This window comes from Tetrao urogallus (assembly GCF_951394365.1).
Source record: "Tetrao urogallus genome assembly, chromosome: 3".
NCBI lineage: Eukaryota > Metazoa > Chordata > Aves > Galliformes > Phasianidae > Tetrao > Tetrao urogallus.
In genome coordinates this window covers 6,940,634-6,965,210 of record NC_136815.1, presented here as the reverse complement: position 1 = coordinate 6,965,210, position 24,577 = coordinate 6,940,634, and the positions used below count along the sequence as shown (strand labels likewise).

General features: G+C 37.2%; 1 protein-coding gene across 1 annotated transcript in view; it reads right to left on the bottom strand.

Annotated features, from left to right (window-relative positions):
* Positions 1-24,577, bottom strand: part of ZFAT (zinc finger and AT-hook domain containing) — a gene marked incomplete at its 3' end in the record, with an annotated part of 70,672 nt that overhangs the window by 20,414 nt on the left and 25,681 nt on the right. The window contains exons 7-11 of the mRNA XM_079533488.1: positions 18,032-18,119; positions 14,217-14,366; positions 11,973-12,146; positions 8,031-8,119; positions 1,997-2,135 (exon numbers count right to left, since the gene is read on the bottom strand). Of these exons, the coding sequence (XP_079389614.1) occupies positions 1,997-2,135; positions 8,031-8,119; positions 11,973-12,146; positions 14,217-14,366; positions 18,032-18,119 (640 nt within the window). The remainder of the gene's footprint in view (positions 1-1,996; positions 2,136-8,030; positions 8,120-11,972; positions 12,147-14,216; positions 14,367-18,031; positions 18,120-24,577) is intronic.

Below are 24,577 nucleotides of genomic sequence, written 5' to 3'. Positions count from 1 at the left end.
GAGATACCAAGACACTGAGAGGGGGAAAAAAAAAGATGAATGATCTTCATACGGTCTGACAAAAAAACTACAATGATCCCATTTTTGAGTCCACATGTAATACTCCCCACAACAGGCTACACAGGAGGAAGAGGAGCTGGCAAAGGAGGTTGCATGTGGGAAAACTGCATCTACTAGCATGGCTTTCCTCCTGATAGTCCTGAGATGAGGCATAGTCTTGGTCGCTGTTACACAAATTTGAAGTCCATTCACTGTTCCTATACCTTACAGAGCAGGTGAACAACTGGGAAGCAAGCACAGTGTTAGTGGTAGCATGGGAAATGTGTACGGAAAGGAAGAGAAAGAAGTCAGGGAAAACAGCATGTCTAGCAGAGAAAAACATAAAGGGTAATTCTCTTTAATCTCATTCCAAGGTCCTAATTCTCTGACAACAACTGCATTCTCTATTTTATAATTTGTTTGTTTGTTTCAGTGGAAAAGAAGTAATAAAATCAACTCTACCAAACCCTAAAATATTTCCAGAACAATTTTTTTTATTTAATTAGGCCTTTCCATCTTCAAGTCTAGGCACTAGAACTGAATAAGGTTTGTGTTTCATGAATCTTTTACACTCACAAAGGTATCTGATAGCAGAGTCAATTGTTTGTTTTGATTCACTGCCCAGTGCAAAAAAGGACTGATGGGAATCAGACAACCAGTACATGCGAGTGCTTTGCTGTTACTCAGGCTCTGCAAGGAAAAAGTTACACTGTGATTGATGCCTGTATGAAGTAGAAATGGCAGAAATAAAGCAAATAGTGCTGTCCATCTTTTCAGAAGGAAATACAGGACTTCAGCTGAAAATTATCAACAAAAAATAATGACAGTGAGTAATAGAACTTCTAATGCTACCTACATAAACATGATAAAATAAACTAATTCAAGCTGATTTTCTTTCCCCTCTGATGCTCTGTTAGCTCCTGAATTTTGGATATCCGCCAACATTCTCATTATGTCTTCTTGACCTGTCTGTGATGGCAATTTCTCCAACTGACAGGTGCCTACAACTAATCAGTTTTATTTTTGTGTAGTACAACTTTAGTTTTACACAACAATAACAAGGAATGGAACACTTAGGACCCTAACACAGTGACACGAAGTAGAGAAATGCAGGCCATGTACAACAACCTTATGATGTGGAGACACAAGATGCAGCATAGAAGACAAGGAGTGATAAGAAATGGAACACAAGGTTGGTAAAGAAGATCTCAGCTATAAACTACCAAAAAAAAAAAAAAAGAAGATCTGCAGATAGACAACACTGATGCCCTTCACAAGTATTTTGTTGCTCTTTAAACTATTAACGATTGGATGTAATTTGGAGCTACAGACCAATTAAAAAGAAAGCGTAAACATGCAGAAACCAACATGTTAACACTGACCTCAAGCAGAAGGGGAGAAGAAAACAAAGCCATCAAGATTAACATCATTAGATCTAGATTAAAGACTATTCTTAAATTAGGTTGTTAAGATTTACATTATACTAACACTTACACACGTAAGTTGTACTTCCTTTGGCCACAAACAAGCTTTTGACCAGTACTCTGTGCAACTGGTTTTATCTGCACTCTCTTTTGCGGGGGAACAATTTAGTGTCATTTACTCTCAGTGTTTAGTTCAACCTTGTAAAATTGTCATCGAAATTTATCAGTGTGTCATTCATTTCAAGATACCGAATCTTTACTTACAGAAGGAGACAAGTGAAAAAGATAAATGTACACAGCAGTGAACAGAACAGGCAAGGTCAATCAAAAGTCTGATTCACTCACTCTTAGAAATCAAGAACAAAGGACAGTGAAAGAACAGTTAAAGGCAGGCTGTTCAGAATTACCACAAAGTAGTACTAATTTATAACATAACACCCAATAACATGATGAATAAATATCCCGCAGAAGTTTATTGTACATCAGGTTTGCTTCAGCAAGATAACATCAAATCTTATAAAGTGGATGTTTACCTTGTTGGATAAGAGCTTCTGCGGCAGGCTCCCCAGAACCTACATTTACGTACTCTTCGTTAGGATGCTTTTTGTTGTAATGCCTCTTCAGGGAACCAGATATGTTGCAGGAATAACGGCAGTGTGCACAACGGAAAGGCTAGGAGCAAAAAGGAAACAGCTCTAAGCTGCTAGATTTAGATTCAGAGAAACCAGGTTGAATTCTAGTTTGGGCATTTTCCAAGGAGACTTTCCAAAATTCAACACAAAGTCACAACTAAATTTTACCTACAATTTCGAACTTGTAATTATATGCAAAAACAAACAAACAAACAGACAAAAAAAAAAAAAAAACAACCAAGAATTCTCAACATTATAATATCAGTACTTACTTTCACAATTCAATAAACTGGGTATTTTCATAATGAAATCAGACCTGATCTCAGGTCTGACCACACAGAGATCCTCTGCAAGCGATTTACTCAGTTGCCCTGAACAAAGTAATTTTTGTCCAAAAAGAGGGAGTAAGAGAGCTAAAATAACTTCAGCTTTTGAGTGAGACATGCAACTATTAAAGGAAGCTAGGCAGAACCAGGTCTGAAACAGAATGCAGACACTGACTGAACTCCTTCGGGAAAAGTCAAGTTCCTCAGAACAAGCAAAATGCTTCATGTGCAGCCACATTGACCAGACTCATCTAAAGCTAGTCAGCGGAAAACAGCTGGTACAGAAATTCTGATTAAGAAGCTGAATTTAAAGCAGGGAAATGTCTGCTGTCAGGGTCTACTGACCAGAACGTTGCCCTAACGTTGCTGCTCATGACCTTCCTTGAGGCTTCAAGCCTCAATAAGGAAGAAAACTGGTGTTCAGATTCCTTTAACCTTTCAATCCAGAAGGTGCTGTAACATTCAGCCTTCAATTTTTTCATAGTAATGCCCTCCTTTTCCACAGCAGGTACCACAGTTCTTTCAAGAAAATATTTCATGCAGATTGCTTAGTTGTTCTATCAGTTTAAATACACTTGCATGTACTGTTATTATGTGCTGTATGACAGCAGGATTGGTAGCAGAGTGGGGATAGGCAGTTATTTTTTCTTTAATCTGGCCATATAGAGTTGATGGCACAACCTCTATAGCTCTGTGCAAACAGAATACATTTATGCTATGATAATGCACATAACAAACATGAAATAGTACATGCTGAATTATACTAAACCTAGCAGTGGATGTTCTATGATCCTGAAGATGAAAACGGAAGTGCAGAAAAACTTCAAAAATGGTCTGTCCAAGTCACCAGTACGAGATCACAAAATATTCTGCTATTGTCCTATTTGCCAATATGAGGTCACACAATAGTTTCACGTGTATCTACTTATAATTATTTCTAATTAATACTTTGGAAGTTTCAGAATAATCAACCTTTTACATTTGGTTCAGTTATTTCAAACATGTCTGATGGTAACAAAAGGTCTGAACAATATGCAGTATTATGCTATCTGCTATGCAATTAGAATACTTCACACATTTCAGCTAAGTACAGGGCAGAAAATAGGACAAGAAAGCAAGCAAACAAATGAACAAAACAAAAAACATAGGCAAATCTAATCATTGGTAGAGAAATTTTCCCAAGGCTTCTGTTGTTCATTACTGCTCGAAGTTCACCATCTTCAGCAAATTACATTAGCATCTCCAAGCCGTAATGGAAAAGGGCTTTTCTAAACATCCTGTTGATTCCTTTAAGCAAACCGTATTGTAATGGTGTAAGAGCAGCAACTTGACTGCTCTACTACTGTCTACAGTGCAAATTCATGGAGCTGATACTCAGAAAAAAATGTTCAAATGTCAAGTTACAAAATTTTTGTTGTCAAAAACAATCTGAACGCATCTTAAAATCATAAAACTGACCAGATTCAATATCTCAATAAATCTAACCAAAAGAACGAGTGCTAGAACTTGAGAATGGTGAAAAAGGACACCACCTTACCACTGATCATCATGTTCTTCTGCAGGTATAATGTTTATACATACAGGGAAATGAATGAACAATACATCTGGATGGAACTGTTTTATCAGAAGAACTGTCAGCATGTTTAGTGTTCGTGAGAATACACCAAATGACACAGTGCAAGTTCAATAGAAATGCTATTTTCAAAACAGGCTTTAACGCTAACTGTTAAGAAATATACAAAATAAATCACAGATTTTTAAATGACCTAAACATGTACTGAAGTTATGTAACAGGATCGCTTTAATGATGTGACAAGTGTTAGTAAATGGCACAAACAAAAGTACTCTTAATAAGTTTTTCAATTGTTTTACACCAGTACAGCAGTTTTTGTTTTGATCTATTCCTCCCTTGTAGCATTTGGCTGATTCTAAGTATTTTCTAACCAACTTAATTTCCACTGCCTTTCAACTTCATTTACCATGACCAAAATATCTTTCTAACCCTTAATTTGTTTTCTCTCTGGTTATTCACATCTCTTCCAGGTTTTCAAAATCTATTCCAATATTTTGTCACTCTACATCTGCCCAGCTTTCCGACTATGTCAGGAAAATGTAGTCCATTCACTTCAAATTTGTTTCTTCAAATTCTACGCTGTACTGTTTTGCTTTTGTTTTGTGTTTGCTGTTTGTTTGTTTTTTTTTTTACCAGAATAATGTCTGAGCATTGGTGGATGTCTCCATGGACATTGCTGAGGGAGCTGGCAGAGGTGATTGCTGAACTGCTCTCTGTCATCTTTGAGAGGTCTTGGAGAATGGGGAAGGTGCGTGAAGACTGGAGGATAGCCAGTCCGGTTTTCAAAAAGGGCAAGAAGGAAGATCCAGGTAATTACAGGCCAGTCAGTCTCACCTCTGTCCCTGGAAAGGTGATGGAACAGCTTGTGCTGGATGCCATCTCCAGACAACTGGAAGAAAAGGAGGTTATCAGGAGTAGTCAGCATGGGTTCACCAGGGGGAGGTCATGCTTGACCAACCTGGTAGCCTTCTATGATGTTGTCTCTGGCTGGGTGGATAGGGGGAGAGCAGTGGATGTAGTCTACCTTGATTTCAGCAAGGCTTTTGATACTGTCTCCAGAACAAAGCTGAGGAAGTGTGGGATAGATGAGTGGACAGTGAGGTGGGTTGAGAACTGGCTGACTGGCAGAGCGCAGAGGGTCATCGTTGGTGGTGCAGAGTCTGGTTAGAGACCTGTAACTGCGGTGTTCCTCAGGGGTCTGTGCTGGGTCCGGTCTTGTTCAACATCTTCATCAGTGACCTTGATGAGGGGATAGTGGCCACCCTCAGCAAGTTTGCTGAGGATATGAAGTTGGGAGGATTGGCTGACACGCCTGAAGGCTGTGCTGCCATTCAGTGAGACCTGGACAGGCTGGAGAGCTGGGCAGTAAGAAACCGGACGAGGTTTAACAAAAGCAAGTATAGAGTCTTGCATCTGGGGAGGAATAATTGCATGCGCTGGTACAGGCTGGGGGATGACCTGCTGGAGAGGAGCTTTGCGGAGAGGGACCTGGGTGTCCTGGTGGACGACAGGTTGGCCATGAGCCAGCAGTGTGCCCTTGTGGCCAAGAGGGCCAATGGCATCCTGGGGTGCATTAAAAAGAGCATGGCAGCAGGTCGAGGGAGGTCTACTCTGCCCTGGTAAGGCCTCATCTGGAGTACTGTGTCCAGTTCTGGACTCCCCAGTACAAAAAAGACAAGGACCTCTTGGAAAGAGTCCAGCGGAGGGCCACGAAGATGGTGAAGGGCCTGGAGCATCTCCCCTATGGGGAGAGGCTAAGTGAACTGGGTCTGTTCAGCCTTGAGAGAAGAAGACTGAGAGGAGACCTGATCCAGGTCTATAAATATCTAAGGTGTGGGGGGCAGAGTGGCGAGGACGGACTCTTTTCAGCAGTGTGTGGGGACAGGACAAGGGGAAACGGCCAGAAACTGCAGCATAGGAAGTTCCGCACAAAGAACTTTTTATGGTGAGGGTGATGGAGCACTGGAACAGGCTGCCCAGGGAGGTTGTGGAGTCTCCTTCTCTGGAGATGTTCAAGACCTGCCTGGATGCCTACCTGTGCGACCTGCTGTAGGGAACCTGCTTTGGCAGGGGGGTTGGACTCAATGATCTCTGAAGGTCCCTTCCAACCCCTATGATTCTGTGATTCTGTGATCCCTGGAGACATTCAAGGTCAGGCTGGACAGAGCTCCAAGCAACCTGATCTAGCTATACATGTTCCTGTTTGTTGAAGAGGAGTTGGACCAAATGACCTTTAAAGGTCTCTTCCAACTCAAATGATTCTATGTGCATTTCTTTTCATGTGCAGTTGAAGGAAATTTCCTGTGACCAGCTTCAGCTTAACCAAAATAAAAAAGTAAAAAAGTTCTAAACAGCAGTGTCTGTAGACTAGAAAAGCAGTACAGCAGTAACTAGTCACCAAGAACTCATCTATCACTAAACATATAAAGAAAAAACAAAACATAATCTATTTCAGTTTCTCAGATATCTATAATTTAAATCAAACCATGAAATGTTGATAATTATTTTTAATTCATTTTTTTTTTCTTCCAGTGCTCCCTGAAATGAGTTCTTGTACTTCTGAGGTCCAGGTATTACCAGCAACTCACTGTCCACACAGGAAATAATTCTCAGCACAGTAACAGGATTAACTTTGATTTCTGCAGCTCTGGAATTCATTTTTGAGAGTGTCCTGAGGTCCAAATTCAAGCACCTGCCAAACCACCAGGCTTCTGTGACTCAAACACCATGTAGCTTGGAAATGGGATTGATTGAACTATTATTAGATTGTGTTGCTACTGATGAGCTTGATATGCAAAAAAGCAACTATCCCAGAGAGAGGTAGGTGTTACTAAGAGACAGTTAATGAACCCCTCTTAGCAAATATTCCTGATTGACTTACTTCAGTGTTCTGCAGTTCTCTTAATAATGCACTGAATAGCCACAATTCAATTTAGGCTTAGAGGACTGCCATCTAAGATAGAGGACTGCCTCTTAGAGATATTTTATTTGTAGCACAAATCATAGTCAGAACTACCCATGTTTTAACTCATAAAGTACTTACTATGAGTACTTTCATCTCATTAGCCATTTAAAAAGGAAAAGAGTGTTTTTCCACTAAAAAGATAGGAAAAAAAATTTTTATATATATTATTGGTCTTTAAGAAAAAAATCTTTCTTTAAAATATACAGTCCCTCTAGATGATTTGCTTCATTTTCCTATATGATCTTGCCTTCCAAAACTTAAATCGTGAGTCAAAAAACTGTCATTCTTTCTGCTGTATGAAGAAGCAACTAAAGTGTACTCTTCATAGAAGCAAACTAATTTGTTAGATAATGAAAACTGTTTGCATATCAAAACAGTATGACATTTTCCATGATTACTATGTTCATTGCTAAGATAAGTGTTACATTAAAATGAACATTTCATACATAAAAAATACCCGGTTTTTCGGGAAAAAAAGACAAAGATCATTTCTGTTTTCTGAAAGCAATATTTCACAATTCATTGCATCAAGATCATGCTGAGAACCAATTTGAGAATAAAGCCAAACTAAAGTCTACACATTTCTCACCAAAACACTTCATAGAAGCATTAACAATCTTCAAAATTCTCTCCAAGCCACATTTCAGATAAACATGTTGGGTTTTTTTAAGTTAATTAATCCTCATCAATTTTCTTCAAGCATATGAACTCACAGACTTTCACAGCAGATTAAGATGGGCAATGAACAGTGATGGACGGGATGCATATTCCTACTTTAATAAGGAATTTTAAGATACATATGAGATTAGTAATGTCAAGTCAGACATAATGGTTACATCTGATATAGATTTTAATACATGTATCTTTGTCAGGTACAGATACTGAAAATAGTCCACGAACAAAACAAATCCACCTCAGAAGTCTGAATATGAAGTGAATATTCCCAAAATATTATATTATTAAGATGCTGTAATGGTGACTATAAAACAAAATGTGCTAGTTTTGAAGCTGTTGCCTGAAGTTCCATGTATTTCTGAATGTTATCAGTAACGACAACTTATGTTTTCTTACCTTGAAAGGGACATGTTGTTCCATATGACGTAGGAGTTGTGGCTTCTGAACAGCTGTATAGTCACATACTGTACATTTAAACTGCTTTCCTGAAACAGATAGAAAATGGAATCACAATTTTCTATTTAAATTCTGAAAACTACTGGTAATATTTCTTCATAATGATGATTTCCAAAATTATAATAATGAACAATACTCAGTTTACCACCTGTTCTCCAAAATTTGATTAAACAGAGTGAAGAGCAGTAAGGAAGAAAAAAGGCTTGAGTGTCACCTTTAAACTACAAGTGTTAACTATTTGAGGTTGTCTTGGGATAGTTTTTTGGTGAAAAAGAGAATAAATCAGTATAGCAGAGCCTAAATGGAAGAAGGAAATAGAGAATTTACCACTACAGTCACCTTTACTTTGCTATTCATAAAGCAGATTTATACATCTCTAAAATATTGATGTTTGGTCATGGTTATATGGGTTTACTCTTCTTTTGTCCCCAGTAGTGAGTTGCTAAAATTCAAACACATTTAAGTTTGCTTGGTTTTCCCTGCATGCTTTCTTGATATATTTCAGGTATAGCATGACAGAACCTATTATTTTTACCACAAGATTTCTTCAAAGTACTTTGCTCTACTTTTCCAATAATGATGCAAAGTACCTTAAAAAGATTTCTATGAAGGCTTAACCCAAGACACAGGGAGAAATAAAACGGGTCATAGAATGAAATAGGATTAATATGGCAAATAGCAGAGCCTCGTGTTCCCACCTTTCACTTTTGCTTACACAGTTTTAAAAATGAGCACAGACTGCAGCAGAGAGCATGATGGCTCCTTGTTCATTATGAGTTTTTGCCTTTTTTCATCTAAATCTCTGCAGTAACCCTCAGACTCACATACAATCCTACAAGGCAAGAGAGAGCACATACTGGGATTAGCTCACACCTCCTGTGCAGTGTCTGGAGGCTGCCAAACAGAAGGAGAATGGGAAAGTTCTATCATTTGTCCTTGTAGTGCTGACTTGTATTTATTTTAAAAGGGGACACATTTTCTCAAAATGTTTGGGCTTAAAATAACTTTGGAACTTCTACTCGACAACAGAACATGAAGACAACTGGAGCATAGTTGCAAAACTTTGTTCTCACAGATACAAGGCTAAAAAGTCACTGAAAGATTCAAGATACACTGTGTTTCTCAAGTACTTTACAGACTGAAAGTCTGATTGTCAGTACAGTCATACAATTTGTAGAGACTGCTTTGTGGAAAAAAAAAATACAAAAAAACCCAACAACATTAATTCAGTACAGAAGTGTTATCCAAAGAAAAGTGCTTCTTTAAGTTCCGTATAGAAAGATTATGTTGTATTCCTAGATTATTTGAAATTTTTTTACATGCCTACAAGTTTTTAAGTCAGGCCTTAATACTGCAGTTACTAAACCTGAAATAGCAATAAGAAAACAGAAGAATAAGAAATGGAATTGCAACTACCCAAGCTGATAGGGAGAACATTCAGTCTAAAAGTCAACATTTTTAACAGAGGGCATGACTAATGTCTAAGACAATTTACTCAAAAATCAGATAGATGCCCTGTCACGTGAAGTCTTTAAATCAAGTCTGCTTAGATATAATACATCTACAAAAGATGTCCCACACAACCCATCTGAAATATGATGTAGAATTATTAAATTACAGTCTGTATTCTGCAAGATATCAGACTCTGTGGTCATAATAACCTGCTTTTAGCCTTGAAACCATTACTCTAAGAGGAATGAATTCTCTATGACATTTTCAAGAAACATCTGTAGCTGTTTGTGGCTCTGTAAAGAGGGAAGCTCTCAAACAAATACCATGCAGTACTTCCCTTTGTGCACCTTTTAGTTTAAAGCATTTTCTCTCCCCAATCTTTTTTCCTTATGATTTAAAAATAAAATAGCTTGTCTCCATTTTTTGTCTTGCTTTCAAACTCCCTTTCTCTACACATTTAGATTGTATCAGTCCTGCTATGTATTAAACGTAGAAAGACTGCATTTCCTAATTAAATGCCCACGGTTGGCCAACTATATCTGATCAAAGCAGTGTGTGTGTGTTAAAGCTAATCAAAACGCAAAAGAAGCAATAGGAAGGATAAATAAGTATTGTCTTGAAGAAATCAGGTTTCTTTAAATTCTGAATCTCACTCAAACAATTGCAAGCATTTTATAACAAGTGTGAAAGCTTCCATGAAACAAATCTAAGAAAAATTGTGTTGCAATTTCTGATATCTAATTAAATAATGAAAAACAGCTTTTCTGATTTATTTCTAATCACAATCAGTAATAAGACTGGGCTGCAGAGTTGTTTTCTATCATGTCACCCTCAAGTGGAATAAAACAGACAGAAAACTACTTTATATTCCACTGGGTAAATTGACCTTGCAAGGCTGATATTTGAACAAAAATTGCACAGATTCCTAACTCAGGAAGACAAGACTCAAAGAGCAGAAGCATCTCTCAAATTCATTTGTTTGTGAAATAATTGAAAAACACTAGCTATGTGCTAGTGAGAAGTTTTGAAGTGCTGTCAGTGTAGGAGGAGACATTCAGCAAAGAGAAATCAGCAGCATCCTAGAGGTTCTGAGTCCCTTAACAAATCATACAGTACATTCTTGATGACAAATGTTATCTTTATTTTCACAGTTGTTGGAAATATATGAAGAGTTTACTGAAGTGAACTTTGTGAGGAATAAGACTCTATAGAGTCACTCTCTATCTAGAGATAGTGAAATCTGTCACCCCAATGGCAGCATGCGTTTTTCCAAAGGTAATGGGAATTTCCTAGAACTCTGTGTTTGTATCAGTCCCCATGCAGGAGATGTTAATGGCACCACAGGAAGATGTTTTTCTAAGCTTCATATTCTAATTATATTCCAAATTTTCTTTCAATTCAAATACAACCTGCTCTCTGCCACTGCCAGCTATCAGCAGATGATCTAGTAAGTGAAATTGCTGATTTCTGCACATGTAATTTACACATACAAGTGCAGCACCTGTATGTTATTGATCAAGTTATTTGAAAACACTGGAAAGTACTTTTGGAATAAGGAATGATTTTCTGAGTTGGCAATACTACATATTTCCTATAATATATATCATACCACTGTGAAAGGGAACACCCCTTCTGTTAGTGTCACACACACTGAGGAGAACAGACACAAAAATAAGAGAGTATCAAAGGATAATAAGGAGCTTGTGTGCAAGGGCAATGCTAGTGAGCAGGCAAAAATTTCAAGAAAAAATAATTTAAATGAAATAGTCAATAAAGAGAGGCATTAGGCTCCACAAGGTTGCATGAATAACAAAGACCATGCTACTAAGCTCAGCACAACTTATAATGCTTATTATGCTTTGAAAACAACAGGGAAATAAAGTATTGTTGCATCCCAAATTTTGAAAGAAATTAGAATATTTTTATCTTGGTTTACATCTGATTTTTTCCTATCATTACCACAGAAATATTAAAATTACTGAGCAAATATTTCTGCACGTGTGTCTATTGTGAATACATACCTATGTGTACCACCTAGGATACCTGGGGACACAGGTGTGCAGTAATTTGCCTCTACTGGGCTACTGGATTTGCCAACTCCTAGCAATATTCTCACAGAAGAAAGAAGATAATAAAGGAATTATCTGTATTTTCAAACTTCTGTTGAGATCAGAAGTACTCTGAAAGTATATGGAAGGAAGTGACCACAATAGAGAAAAAGCAAGTATTCCACGGACAACTGTCTTTCACAGAGGTCAATTTTGAAAAGTTTTTGAATTATTACATAAACAGAAATATCTCCTGGGAAAAAATAAACTTTGTAAGTAGTGTTCAGTGCTCAAATGAAATAAAGGTTGTTAATATAGTGCTATATGACAGGCAGCAGTTATTGCCCTAAAATAAACTTGGATTTAATAAATGTGCTCTTACCATCAGCAGTATGAAGGAGTTTATGGCTCTTCAAAGTGCTTTTTGATTTGAACTTTTTCCCACACATATCACAAAGGTGTGTTTTCTCAGTGCTGTGACGATTCATATGAGCTTTCAAGTTACTCTTGCTGCGAGCGGCATACTCACAGAGAGAACATTTGAAGGGTTTGACACCTAAAAACAAAAAATGCACTAGGAAACAAGCTGTATGTTTTGATAAGAGAGTGGACATTTCAGAAATTACAAATTTTGAGAGAACACCACAGGCAACATTTTAAAATTAGGGTGTTTACATTTAAGAAATTTAATTTGTAGAGTCTAAGTAAACTACACTGAGTTCTTGACAGTATCAGATGATTTAACTCATTACGAGAATGGAGTGTTGGGGTGCTCATTTTAGAACTAAATATTTCTATATTAAATGCAGGTTCTAAGTTCAATAAAGAAAATATGATTATTTTTGTATTGTTATGTTGACCCTGCATTTAAAAGCAGAATCCAATCCATCTAATCCATCTAATCATCATTTGAATCTAACTCACAACCAAATGTTTTCCTAATAGTCTTCTGATAACTAACATACTCTATTTATTGTAATAAAGAACAGAGAAACTTCTTTTAAGAAGACTGGTTCATTAGATATTTAATACATAAGCACAAGTTAAATGTGTAAAGTTGCATTTGATTGTTAATTAGCTTCAGACCTGCTAATGGCTTGCATAGTCGTACTTTTTTCTGGTTAAGCTTACAACTTCACTTCTTTCAAATCGTCCAAAGCATCAGTATCTCATCTAGCAGAAAGTGAACTAGAACAAAGTAAATCTTTCAAAGAAAAGTTAGATATAACTGAACTAGTAGAGTAATTCCACAGTTTCATGAGGCTCTGACAGTTTTAGGTTGATAGTCATGATCTTAAAACTGGATTTACAAGCATGAGGAATTACAGCCTACTTTCAAGCAGACTTGATTGCACGCTTTGATTGTGGAATAAATTCCTGTCCATTTCTCCCTAGTTACATGAAAAGGGTACCAAATTTTCTTGGCAGTATAAACTCTGTCTACAGAATGCATGACCAATTGTTCCAAGCCTTCGATTTTGAATTACCAAAGCTCCTGAAGGATCCTAGAGAGAACAACTACCATAGTAAAAAGACAGAGTTCAGGCTTTCAAACACACAGTATGAGAATAAATGTCTGCATGGGCACTAACACTTTGGTAACAAAAAACAGTTCAGGAGCACCAAATTCCATTATTCTCTTTATGCAAATTTATGGATAAAGAATCCAGAATAATGCTGAAAGGCCAAAGGCAATCTGCTCCATAGTTTATTTACCATCTGAGTCGTCATATGAGCTGTCTTCCATCTATTATAAGCACAGATACACTGAGTAGGCAAAAGCTTTTACTGGACAACGGTTTTAAGTCAAAGGAATTTTCAAACTCTGTGCTAGCACTGAAATGGAATTTCTTCCTGAGACACATAAATAAATACACATATGCATGTAACATATATTTGTATGCAATTATATGCATATATACACATATAGAATGCTGATGCACGCACACACACACACATACATATACACAGGATCAGCAGTGTCATATGGTTTTTTTCCATCACTGTTTAGGCCCATGTCAGCTAGCTGCCATGCTCAGCATGATGCAATTAAAATACACACAGAAGTTTTAAGTGCACATCAAAGCAACAGGATTTCAGCTGTTTTACTAATAGATTCCTTTAACAAGCATGTTTGGACAAATCTGAAAGAGCAGTAGCTTTTCACATGGAATTACTGAAAATTACTAGTTTTAAGAGACTCTGAATTTGAATTTAAATTGCTTCTCTCTTTTTTATAGAATAATTTTTGGATGTATATGAATGAGGTCTAGAAAAAAATGGAATAAGAAGCTTATTAATTTTCTTTAACCTTTAGGCTGTCTATTCATGTTGAGAACATGTACTTTTTGGATGCATATGAATGAGGTATTGAAAAAATGGAATCAGAAGCTTATTAATTTTCTTTAACCTTTAGGCTTTCCATTTGTGTTGTGAAAATGTAATTTCATATGTGATTTAGAATCTATTAAACTAATTATATAAACATTGAGAGCTATTCTACTGTAGTTTAACTTTTTTTTTGATTCAGGTATAGCAGTAAATTTGAATTCCTTTTTAAGTCAGTGAAGCTTGTGTGGAATAAGAAACTGATCATATCCTCAAAAACTCAAAACCAGAGTTTTACCTTCATGAGCCCAAATGTGACGCTGAAGGTCTGACCCATTCTTCATAAAATAAAAATCACAATAGGGACATTTCACAGCTCGTTTTCCAATAAGTCCTTTCAACTGCACTCTTCTGCCAAGAATCTCAGAAATGGTACTCATCGAAACCTCTGAGAGAAAAGTAACAGATAATAAAAACAAGAAGGACATCAGGGAATTTGTTCTCTGTTACATATCTAATACTGAAGAGCTAGATCCTGATCCACTTCAGATTTTTATAAGTTTTACCTTCCCTCGTGCCACTCAGATAATACCAAAGCAATGAATACAACACTTCTACTTTAGGGCCTTTTCCTTTAAAGCCTTTCATATGTTCTTACCTTTCTCTCTCAATTTGCACACTCCATAATCCCCACTATCTGGTTACAATAAATAAATAAATAAATAAATCTTGCACGTGCCATTGGCTGAAAAACCATTTTCCAACTATGAACATTTACAATAAACTAATCTAGTGGTTTTTTCTTCAACATTTTCAGAAGAGTTTCTTCAAAATTTCTCCCCAGCTTACCAGAGATGTCAAGGATCACAATAATTCAGTCAGCTACAATCCTCAGAATGCCTGATAACCAGAAATTTTCAAGTGAAAAAATAGCAGTGTGCTCTTGCAGCTCGAAAAGCAAATGGTATCCTGGGATCCATCAGAAAAGGGGTGGTCAGCAGAGACAGGGAAGTGATTGTCACCCTCTGCTCTTGTGAGGCCCCATATGGAGTACTGAGTCCAGGTCTGGAGCCGACAGTACAAAAAAGACAGAGAGCTGCTGGAGAAGGTCCAGAGGAGAGCCACAAAGATGATCAGGGGGCTGGAGCACCTCCTCTACGAAGTCAAGATGAGGGAGCTGGGTTTGTTCAGCCTGGAGAAAAGAAGGCTGCAGGGTGACCTCATTGCAGCCTTTCAGTACCTAAAGGGAGCCTACAAAGAGGAGGGGAATCAACTCTTTGAAAGGGTAGATAACAGCAGGACAAGGGGAAATGGTTTTAAGTTGAGGAAGGGAAGATTTAAGTTGAATGTCAGGGGGAAGTTTTTACAGAGAGAGTGGTGAGGTGCTGGAACAGGCTGCCCAGAGAGGTTATGGATGCCCCGTCCCTGGAGGTGTTCAAGGCCAGGTTGCATGGGGCCCTGGGCAGCCTGGTCTAGTATTAAATGGGGAGGTTGGTGGCCCTGCATGTGGCAGGGGGTTGGAGATTCATGATCCTTGAGGTCCCTCCCAGTCCTGGCCATTCGGTGATTCTGTGAAAACAGACTTCTGGAATGCATCTGGAAGATTTCTAAGGTCACCTGTTCCAAGCAGGGCCAATTTAGCAGGTTCAATTAACATCTCTGCAGTCCCATCCAACCTTGTTTAAAGTACTCAAACAAGAAAAAACACAGACAGGTCTGGACCCTCACCTACTTTCTATGGTAGATTCTTGATTCATGACTTCAGGCTTGTATGTCTGCTCAGTAGGGATCTATAAAAGTTGATGCCTCTCATGTCTCAGACTATTAATACATTTAATGTTAAATCAGATAAAAGCTGGATAAAACCTGGTCAAAAGCTAGGTAATTCTGTGAGATGGGATGAGAATCCAAAAGCCCTCCTTTACTGCTAAGTTCCCTAGTCATTGGGCAAAAACGGCTAAGTTTTCTATCTCTGGTTCAAAATATGGCTCTACAAGAGATTTTTGTCCTACTGACTTCATGGAACTAGAGTTCAACTCTGTCCTCTGTAAAACTAGTAAAAGAAGAAGTATTATTTAATAACACATCTTATACTTGATGAAAATTGAAGCAATGAGAGCAAGTCATGCTGAATGATATTAAGAAAGGAAGGAGAAAAGAGCTACAGAAATAACATTTTAATGATAAATATGAAATGGTTTCAGTTTAAATTAATTTTTGATGTGTCGTTTTAAAATTCAATTCCTTTTAACAGTATCCACCTTTTTCTTTCACTTTTTGTTCTTTTCCATTTCCATTCTTAAAGACAATTGCAGTCATTCCATTCAGTAATTGACAATTTACAACAACACATTCCTTACATTTATTTAGCTTGTAATTAAGTATGTTGGAAGAATAAAGGGTTTCCTCCTGCTTACAAGGACAGCATGCACAGTACAAAGAATTGTGCATTAAAGCTGCTTAATATATTTATATAGTGTTGTTGCATAACTACTGCATAGGCATATCTTAGATGCATTTCATTTATACCATGGAGGTATACCAGCAAAATACCAGATTTATCAGGTAAGTTCTATTCACATATATGAATTAGAAATGAAGATACAAATAATAGGCTGTACATACATATATTTTTTAACCTTACTTCTATTATAATCAAGAGTTTAAAAGAGTGCAATTTCCCAAATCAAAAAATCAATCTATACTTTTAGAAGGAATCAGATGCAAAACAAATTGCTCACTGTATTTAAGTACTGAGTTCAGTACAGCTTGACAGTTAACTGGTATTTCTGGACTGCAGACACACCATACACTAATAATTCAGCAGTCAATGGACCAGTGCAGGCCAATGGCAAGCTTTAAGGCCACAATATACAGTGCATTGCTAATTCACAGACTAAATTATTTAGAGAGGCCACGTATATTCCCTGGCTAAGGCAACAAAAAAAGCTTTACAGCCACAGATCTTGAACATTAATTTCTGTGCTTACTGAGTGACTTATCTACTGTCTACAGTACAGCACGTAAGCCTTTCCTCATCTCAGCCTGGTGCACAAGATACATCCCATAACATTTGACAAGTCCTCCACCAGGCACATTGTTGTGGTCTGCAAATAAAGAGGTTTGGGAAAAAGAGAGCTGAAGTGGAAGCTATTCTGAACTTAGAGCAAAGCAAATTGTTAAAAACACGAGTCTAGCACTATCTAGTGGCAGTAGGAAGATAAGAAATTACTGCTTTACCTATCATGCTGTATTTCAGACAAAGACTATGAAAGACATTTCAAATGGACTTTTTCTTTCCCAAACTCAACTGGTACTTTCTTACTTAGTAACAAATTATGTCAAGTGGTAAGCATCACCGTAAAACAAGCTGATAAAAGTATGTAAGCCTATACAGTCAACTCCCATTATCCACAGTGGCGAGAATCATTCTATCCAATATCATACAAATACTGATGAAGGAAATATTGCCATTTTGCTTGAACTGATAAATCATGGCATTAGAAAGCAAATCTAAAAAGATTTTCACTGGATTGCAGTAGCTAGCTTGGATCCAGCTTAATTCTGGGCACAGAATATTACACCAGGTTCTAGTAACAGCCCTGCTGCAGACTTCAGATGGCCCTGGAGATAAAGCCTGGCCACATCCTAACTGAGCAGGCCTAGAGTCAACCCAAGGACTTCTGCATTCATGTGAATTTATCTACAAATACAACAAACTACCGACAGACAAAATAATGTGCAATAAACTCACTTCTGTCAGTTAATGTATGGGCAATGGAATTTTATGTCTAATATCCTGTTACATGATATCTGTGGGACTAATTCCAGACATGCTGATCTTAATTTGAATTCACTTAAGTCATCTTTTGGATGGAAATGAGTTCTTTGCCAGGTGAAGTCAGATTGCTTAAAACAGTCACCTGGCATACCTGGAACAATAACCTTTTCATTCTAAATTCTAACATCTGCAAACCCAATAAAATCCTTAATCGAAACAAATTAGATTAAACATAGACTTTTTCTTTGGAAGGTAACCACATTATATTGCTCACTGCAGAGTGTATAGTTGAATTGCAATATACTGAGAAAATTTCCCTGATTTTTTCTTACCAGGATGATTTATCTTGATGTGTGATTTTATAAGTCGATCTTCAGAAAATGACTTCTCGCACACAGGACATGAATAACTCTTTTTATCCTTAAGTGAGAAATAAGAAGAAAGAAAGAGATTGTATTTTAAGTCCACTGGTAAAATCACTACATCATTATTCAGTAACACGCAGTTCTCAACAAAGTTATAACGGAAAGTTCAGGGTTGTTGGTGTTGATTTTTTTTTTATTTAACAAATTCACATATTTATGGTGAAATAAGTGAAAGAGAAATATGAAAGAATTCTAAGCACATCATTAATCCTTGTGAATGTAGAGCTCCAAGTTAAAGTACATGAGAAAGTGCACAATAAATGTAAGCATTATCTTCTGGATGACACTTTAGACAAGTCACATAACAGATTAAACTTCTTTGATAGATGCACGACTATTCCGTTTCTTCAGTGATTTCAGAGATTCTCCAATCTGAAACCTCAGATTTCATTATTCTGAAGACATCTACCAGTCTTATAATACTGCTTAATGGCCTGAAATTGAGCAGAAGAGTTAACAATGACAGATGCCATTACTTATTCAAAGTCTACATTTTGAACACTATGAATATGCAGCATTTTTACATGTTACCAATAAAGCATTATTCAATATACTATACTGACTTCAAGACTTCCAGACCTCTCTGGATTTTTTCAGTGTTGCTGATGTTATAAAAGCTGTAGCATCACCAAACAAGCGGAACTAAAGAGCTTTGATGAAATTTCTTTCTATATGCATTCTTAGTGGGTTTTAGTTTTGTTCCAGAAGCAGCTAATTTCACATAAAAATGCTGGACTTTTCTCCATTAAGTGAAGAATTATCCAATTTAAAAAAATCTTTGCTGTTTATATAAATTGAAGAGATTGATCTGTCCAGCAGTACCTGCTGACACAGACCAGGTGCTCCACCAAACACATCGGTCATCTACACACCGCTGCTCTGACCAGGTTAATGCATGACAGGAGTATCAAAACAACAGACAGAGGAAAGAATGTCTAGTTAGTCAGGACTAACTAGGTAGATAACATCTCCCACCAGGTAGTATATCTACCAAACCACTGGGAGATTGCTGGAAAAGGTGAGTTGAAGTTACGGAACAGATATTTTCATGGTTATTTCAGGAGGACAGAAAATCTCTTGAAGAGCACAGAATGAAGATTACTGTTTCAAAAGGAAAATGTTATGAAAGAGAAATGTGCAAGTAAAAGTAGAGTAAGAATCCTGGACTCTACCAATTTCTCACCTGACACTAACGAGGAAAATAGGACAAAGAGATAAGTACTGCCTGTAGGCTGTAGTTATAAATGAACATCCCTCTTAAAAGTAAAGCAAAAATGAAAGATTTTAGTCATAAATTGTTTTGGATTACCTCATAAGTATTTGCATTCAATATCATTTACATCTGAGAAAACAAACAAACAAACAAACAACTGGCTGAAATAGCAATAAGTAATTTCATGACAGTGGAATATGGGATAGAAACTCTTTCAGTTAATATGGCAATAGCACAACAATAATTCTGACCGCACTGTCAGAAAGTTGCCTGTGAGAAAAACTATGCCAAGGATGGGGGATAGCAGCTCCTAGAGGATTAACACCTTGAGTGAAATAAAGTGTCTTACTAAGATGGAGTTGGGTCAGTCACCACTTGGAGCCCTGAGAACCTCACGTGAAGTGAGAACAGCAGAGAACACCAGCTAGTTTATGGAGAAAGAGATTCAAGAAGCCTGTGCAATGTTCATCAAGTGCCCTCAAGAAAAGAGCTGTTAATTCAGGGAATTAGTATCTCTCAAACTATGTACCTATTATCTCTAAACCTGCTACTTGCTATGATTTTGGTTTTCTACCTGAATATGTTACCCAAATGAAAATTGATAAATTCATTTTCATAAAAATAAATCTTTAGACATATTTTTATCATTTCTCTTATTACTTTTATGATGTAATTATGGTAATTTTCTTGCAGTTTCTCTTGAGGAGCACCATAAAAGTACAGGCATCAGAAAGTATTTTCCCATGTGCTTATGGAAAACAAAAATTAAAAAAAATCAGCAACAATCCAACAGGTTTCTTCAAGTAGTAAGAAAGTTTTCTACACCAAGTTCTATCGTAAATGATCTTCAAAAATGTGTCTTTTGTAGAGTAACAGATTTCAATTCTGAGCATAGCCCCAAAAAAGATTCCCCCCACTACAGCTGCAGCTCTGCTGATTGCCCTTAGAATCATAGAATCATAGAATCACCAAGGTTGGAAAAGACCTAAGAGATCATCCAGTCCAACCGTTCACCTATTCCCAATAGCTCCCACTAAACCATGTCCCTCAACACAACATCCAGCCTTTCCTTGAACACCCCCAGGCTCGGTGACTCCACCACCTCCCTGGGCAGTCCATTCCAGTGCCTGACCACCCTTTCTGAAAAGTAATACTTCCTAATGTCCAGCCTGAATCTCCCCTGCCGTAGCTTGAAGCCATTCCCTCTGGTCCTATCACTAATGACACGAGAGAAGAGGCCGACCCCCAGCTCACTACAACCTCCCTTCAGGAAGTTATAGAGAGCAATGAGGTCTCCCCTGAGCCTCCTCTTCTCCAGGCTGAACATTCCCAGCTCCTTCAGCCTCTCCTCATATGGCCTGTGTTCCAGACCCCTCACCAGCTTTGTTGCCCTCCTTTGAACACGTTCCAGGGCCTCAATATCTTTCTTGCAGTGAGGAGTCCAAAACTGGTCACAGTACTCGAGGTGCGGCCTCACTAGTGCTGAATATAGGGGAACAATCACCTCTCTGCTCCTGCTTGCAACACTGTTTTTGATGCAAGCCAGGATGCCATTGGCCTTCTTGGCCACCTGGGCACACTGTCGGCTCATGTTCACTGCCTATTGTCATAGGCAGTGACAGAGGCACTTGGAAGGACTTACACTGAGGTTGTAGTAATACTTTCATCACATTCTCAGCATGCAGGTTTTCCTCTGCTATGAATAGAAGTTATTTTTCCTGCACCTTATCAGACTGCCTGCCTTCTAGATGCCTTTGAGGGCTTTTGAATGATGCAAACAGAAGCAAGGTATCAAGAAAGACAGATCTACCTTTGTTGGAAACCAGCTGCATAATCCAATCAACTACTTCAATTTCAAAGTCACATCCATACTTCCTGAGGCTTCCTTAATCCCTCTATTAGTCAATTTGAGAATATGTAGGAATCACAGAATAGAAGGGGTTGGAAGGGACCTCCAGAGATCGAGTCCAACCCCCTTTAAGAAACTTAAAATAATTCCAAAGTAAATTTTTTTTTGATTGAAAGTACTGTTCACATCCCACAATTCAGGAATTAGTCAGGTTCATAAACAATCTTAAACCTAGAAAATAGTAGTCTACTATTATCACAAAACTTTCTTTGTTTATGTTATCATTCATTATAAACTTACAGAGGAATCACAGTGCCTTTCTCTCTATATAAAAGAATTAAAATTGTGCTTAAAAAGGATTTCAATATCTATCTATACTGATACAGTCCTTAAAGAAAATTTATTTCCCTGAGGTATGTGTTTCAAGATAATTCAATGGGTAGATGTACTAGTATATAGCCTTAAAACAAAAATGAAACTCTCTGGATATTTAAAAAACAACGGACCACTATAAAGTGCAATTAATTAATCAAGCAATGCCAAACACAACCAACAAGGCAAAACACCATGAATGTAACCAGCCTACTCATAAACAGAGGCACCCTGATGACACGAGGATCTTACCCTATGAAAATAAAGAGTAACATCTGATGATGCTGTATCAATATAAATTCATGGACCGTAACAGCAGTTCTGATGCTAATTTCAAAAGAGACTGTGTGAACTCCTGACTCCTTTGTAATTTGTTTTATTAGCAGTGTAAAGTCAAAACTATAGCTATTATAAAAATCATTCAATTCATACTACATGAGACTAATATGATATAGAAATCAACAATATCCTCAGCTTCTTTATTAGCAGTGACATTATTTTATGAGCAGGAAATAAAACAAAGCTCCACTAAATATTGGTTCCCATTGGCAAAACTAAACGTTTCTCATCTGCCCAGTGCCTCCCAGCTCAGCAGCCAGGTGAATGTACTACTCAGGCCAAATGGACTACACTGGCTTAAAAAATATTTTTCTGCCATTACCACTCCTCTTTCTTATAAAGCTTTTCTGAAGCTAATGGTCAGCAGAATATTCTGATGCTGGATGAACTGAGCTGCTGAGAAGAGACGTTTAGCATCTTTTCCTCCCCATACTGCAGTATCTGACTGTCTCAACTCTTCCTGCTTTATTATATTAAACATATTGAAAAGAATACAAGATTTTACAGATGTGAAAAGTAATTTGTTAAGACAAAGATGCTTCTACACCAGAAATAATATGTACATGTCAGAGCAGCAAAATAAAGAATAAAACAAAAACAGAGGAGTGAAAAATCAAAGCTCTGCACAGAAGTTGATAACTGAAGAAAGAGACAAATTACAGAAGGCGTCTATGCTAGCATCGCAGTTAAGTTTTACTGACTTAAAACCAAAACAAGAGCAAAGCAGCACGTACAGTCCCAAAATGACTTTATTTAACTCCCCTCCCACACTGTTTTCTCATTCCAGTATTTAAATCTTTATGCATTTTGATAGTTTGGCACTTGAACATTTTTGTTCTTTTTGTTTTCTCCATAGCTGATGCACTTCTTCTTTCATGTGGAAGAAAAATTATGATGAAGCTACTCATTGGCTTGCAAAATGAAAACACTGTCAAGCATCTTCCAGTGTTTCTACATCCTCAAATGGAATTCCTGGACCTATAGCTGCAGTGGACATGCAATCACAAGCCTTCTTGTAGTAAGAAATGAGCTAGCTTGAACTCCTGTGCACGTGCCCTAATCTAAGAGTAGAATTGCCAGTAGAAGTTCTCAATTTGTTAATTACAAAAAAATTACTGTTCAATAATGTAGAGTAGTAGAGAGATTATGCCCACTCCTGCACCTACTCAAATCAACAAAAAATTAAATATTAACATAAAACATAAAATAGGGCTCCTGAGTTAAACTTGTGATGAGTGAAGAAGTGCAGAAATCCTTATCAAACTTGTCATGATGCTCAAATTGAAATTTTCCAGATTGCTGAATTAAGCTGATGTCACTGTTAAACTGCAACTCTGCTCCGCTGGTCTGATGTACCCAGAAAGTGGTCACACACACAGATGAGGGAAATTACTTAAAAAATTGTAAAAAGCTAGTTATAGCTCACAAGATGATAGCAATATTTTTAATGCATTTTTCATGAAATAACTGCTTAGAAAAATAAGTGGCCAGCTGAAACTTCTTATGGAAGCCAGCATCAAGAACAAAAGCCATTTTCCAACTGAGTGGCCAGACACACGTTTGGTTAATTCTTTTTCTGTTCATTACCTTGCATTCTTGACTACACAGTGGCAAATATCCCAGATCTAGAAGTACCACAGCCAGATCTGGATTCTGGATCAGAACTCCAGCAGTGTTTATCTTGGAGATAACTTACAGATTTATAATAACTTCAGACACAAACTTCTCTGTGATGTTTATCAGTACAGAGCAAATGATGAGTGACAGGAATTAGCACAAAGTTGCTTTTTAATAATCATCATTTATCCCATTCATCAAATAAGAGAGGAATCCAGCTGAAAAGCAGCCAGGAAAAATCTAATGAAATACGTGCGTTTGTCTACAGAACTGAGATTTTCATACTGGCTATCACTGGGGAACTTTTAACATTAATATTTATTAAGTATTAATTTTGCAAATGAAAACTAACATTAAAGTAGCTTTCTGTATTTGTCTGCGCCTACTTTTTTAAAGTACTGTATTTTGGATGAGCAGCCCCATTTACTGAAGGCATGCACTAAGTAAATGTATCAAGCAGCGGGCAAAAGGACCAATAAGAGCACTGCCAAGGTTAGTTACTGAGTAAATGCTAATAAATGATTTTTTTCAATTCATTTAAATACTCAACTAGATTTTGCAGTAAGCACCACTAAGCACAATTTTGAAAGAGCTCACTTTCACAATGTTTTTAATTATGAAATGCATTTTCTCAGTTCCATTTAGTGTCATGAAAATGATCCTCCTGGTGGGAGCTGTCGGATATTTATCACACTTGAGAAAAAAGGACAAGGACACAGAAGTCTAATTTTAGGCTCTTTTTTTACAGTAGTCTCAGATATCATTTACACAGATTTTTCCCATCAGGTGAACATTATAAACTTAATAGATTCAAAAGAAGCCTAAAAAATATGTTTCATGAGTTTTTAAATAATTCATAGTGAATTCAGATTGATCAAAACATCAGCAATTTGTGGGATAAAGAGGAAAATAAACCTTTGTTTTATGTCATCTATGGTTGGCTTGGTTGTTTGGTTGTGGTTGTTTTTTGGGGTTTTTTTGTGTGTTTTGGTTTTTATTTCCCTCTGGTTGTTGGTTTTTAAAGCTGTCCTGCAGTTCCACAAGACTATTACTTAATCAGAGT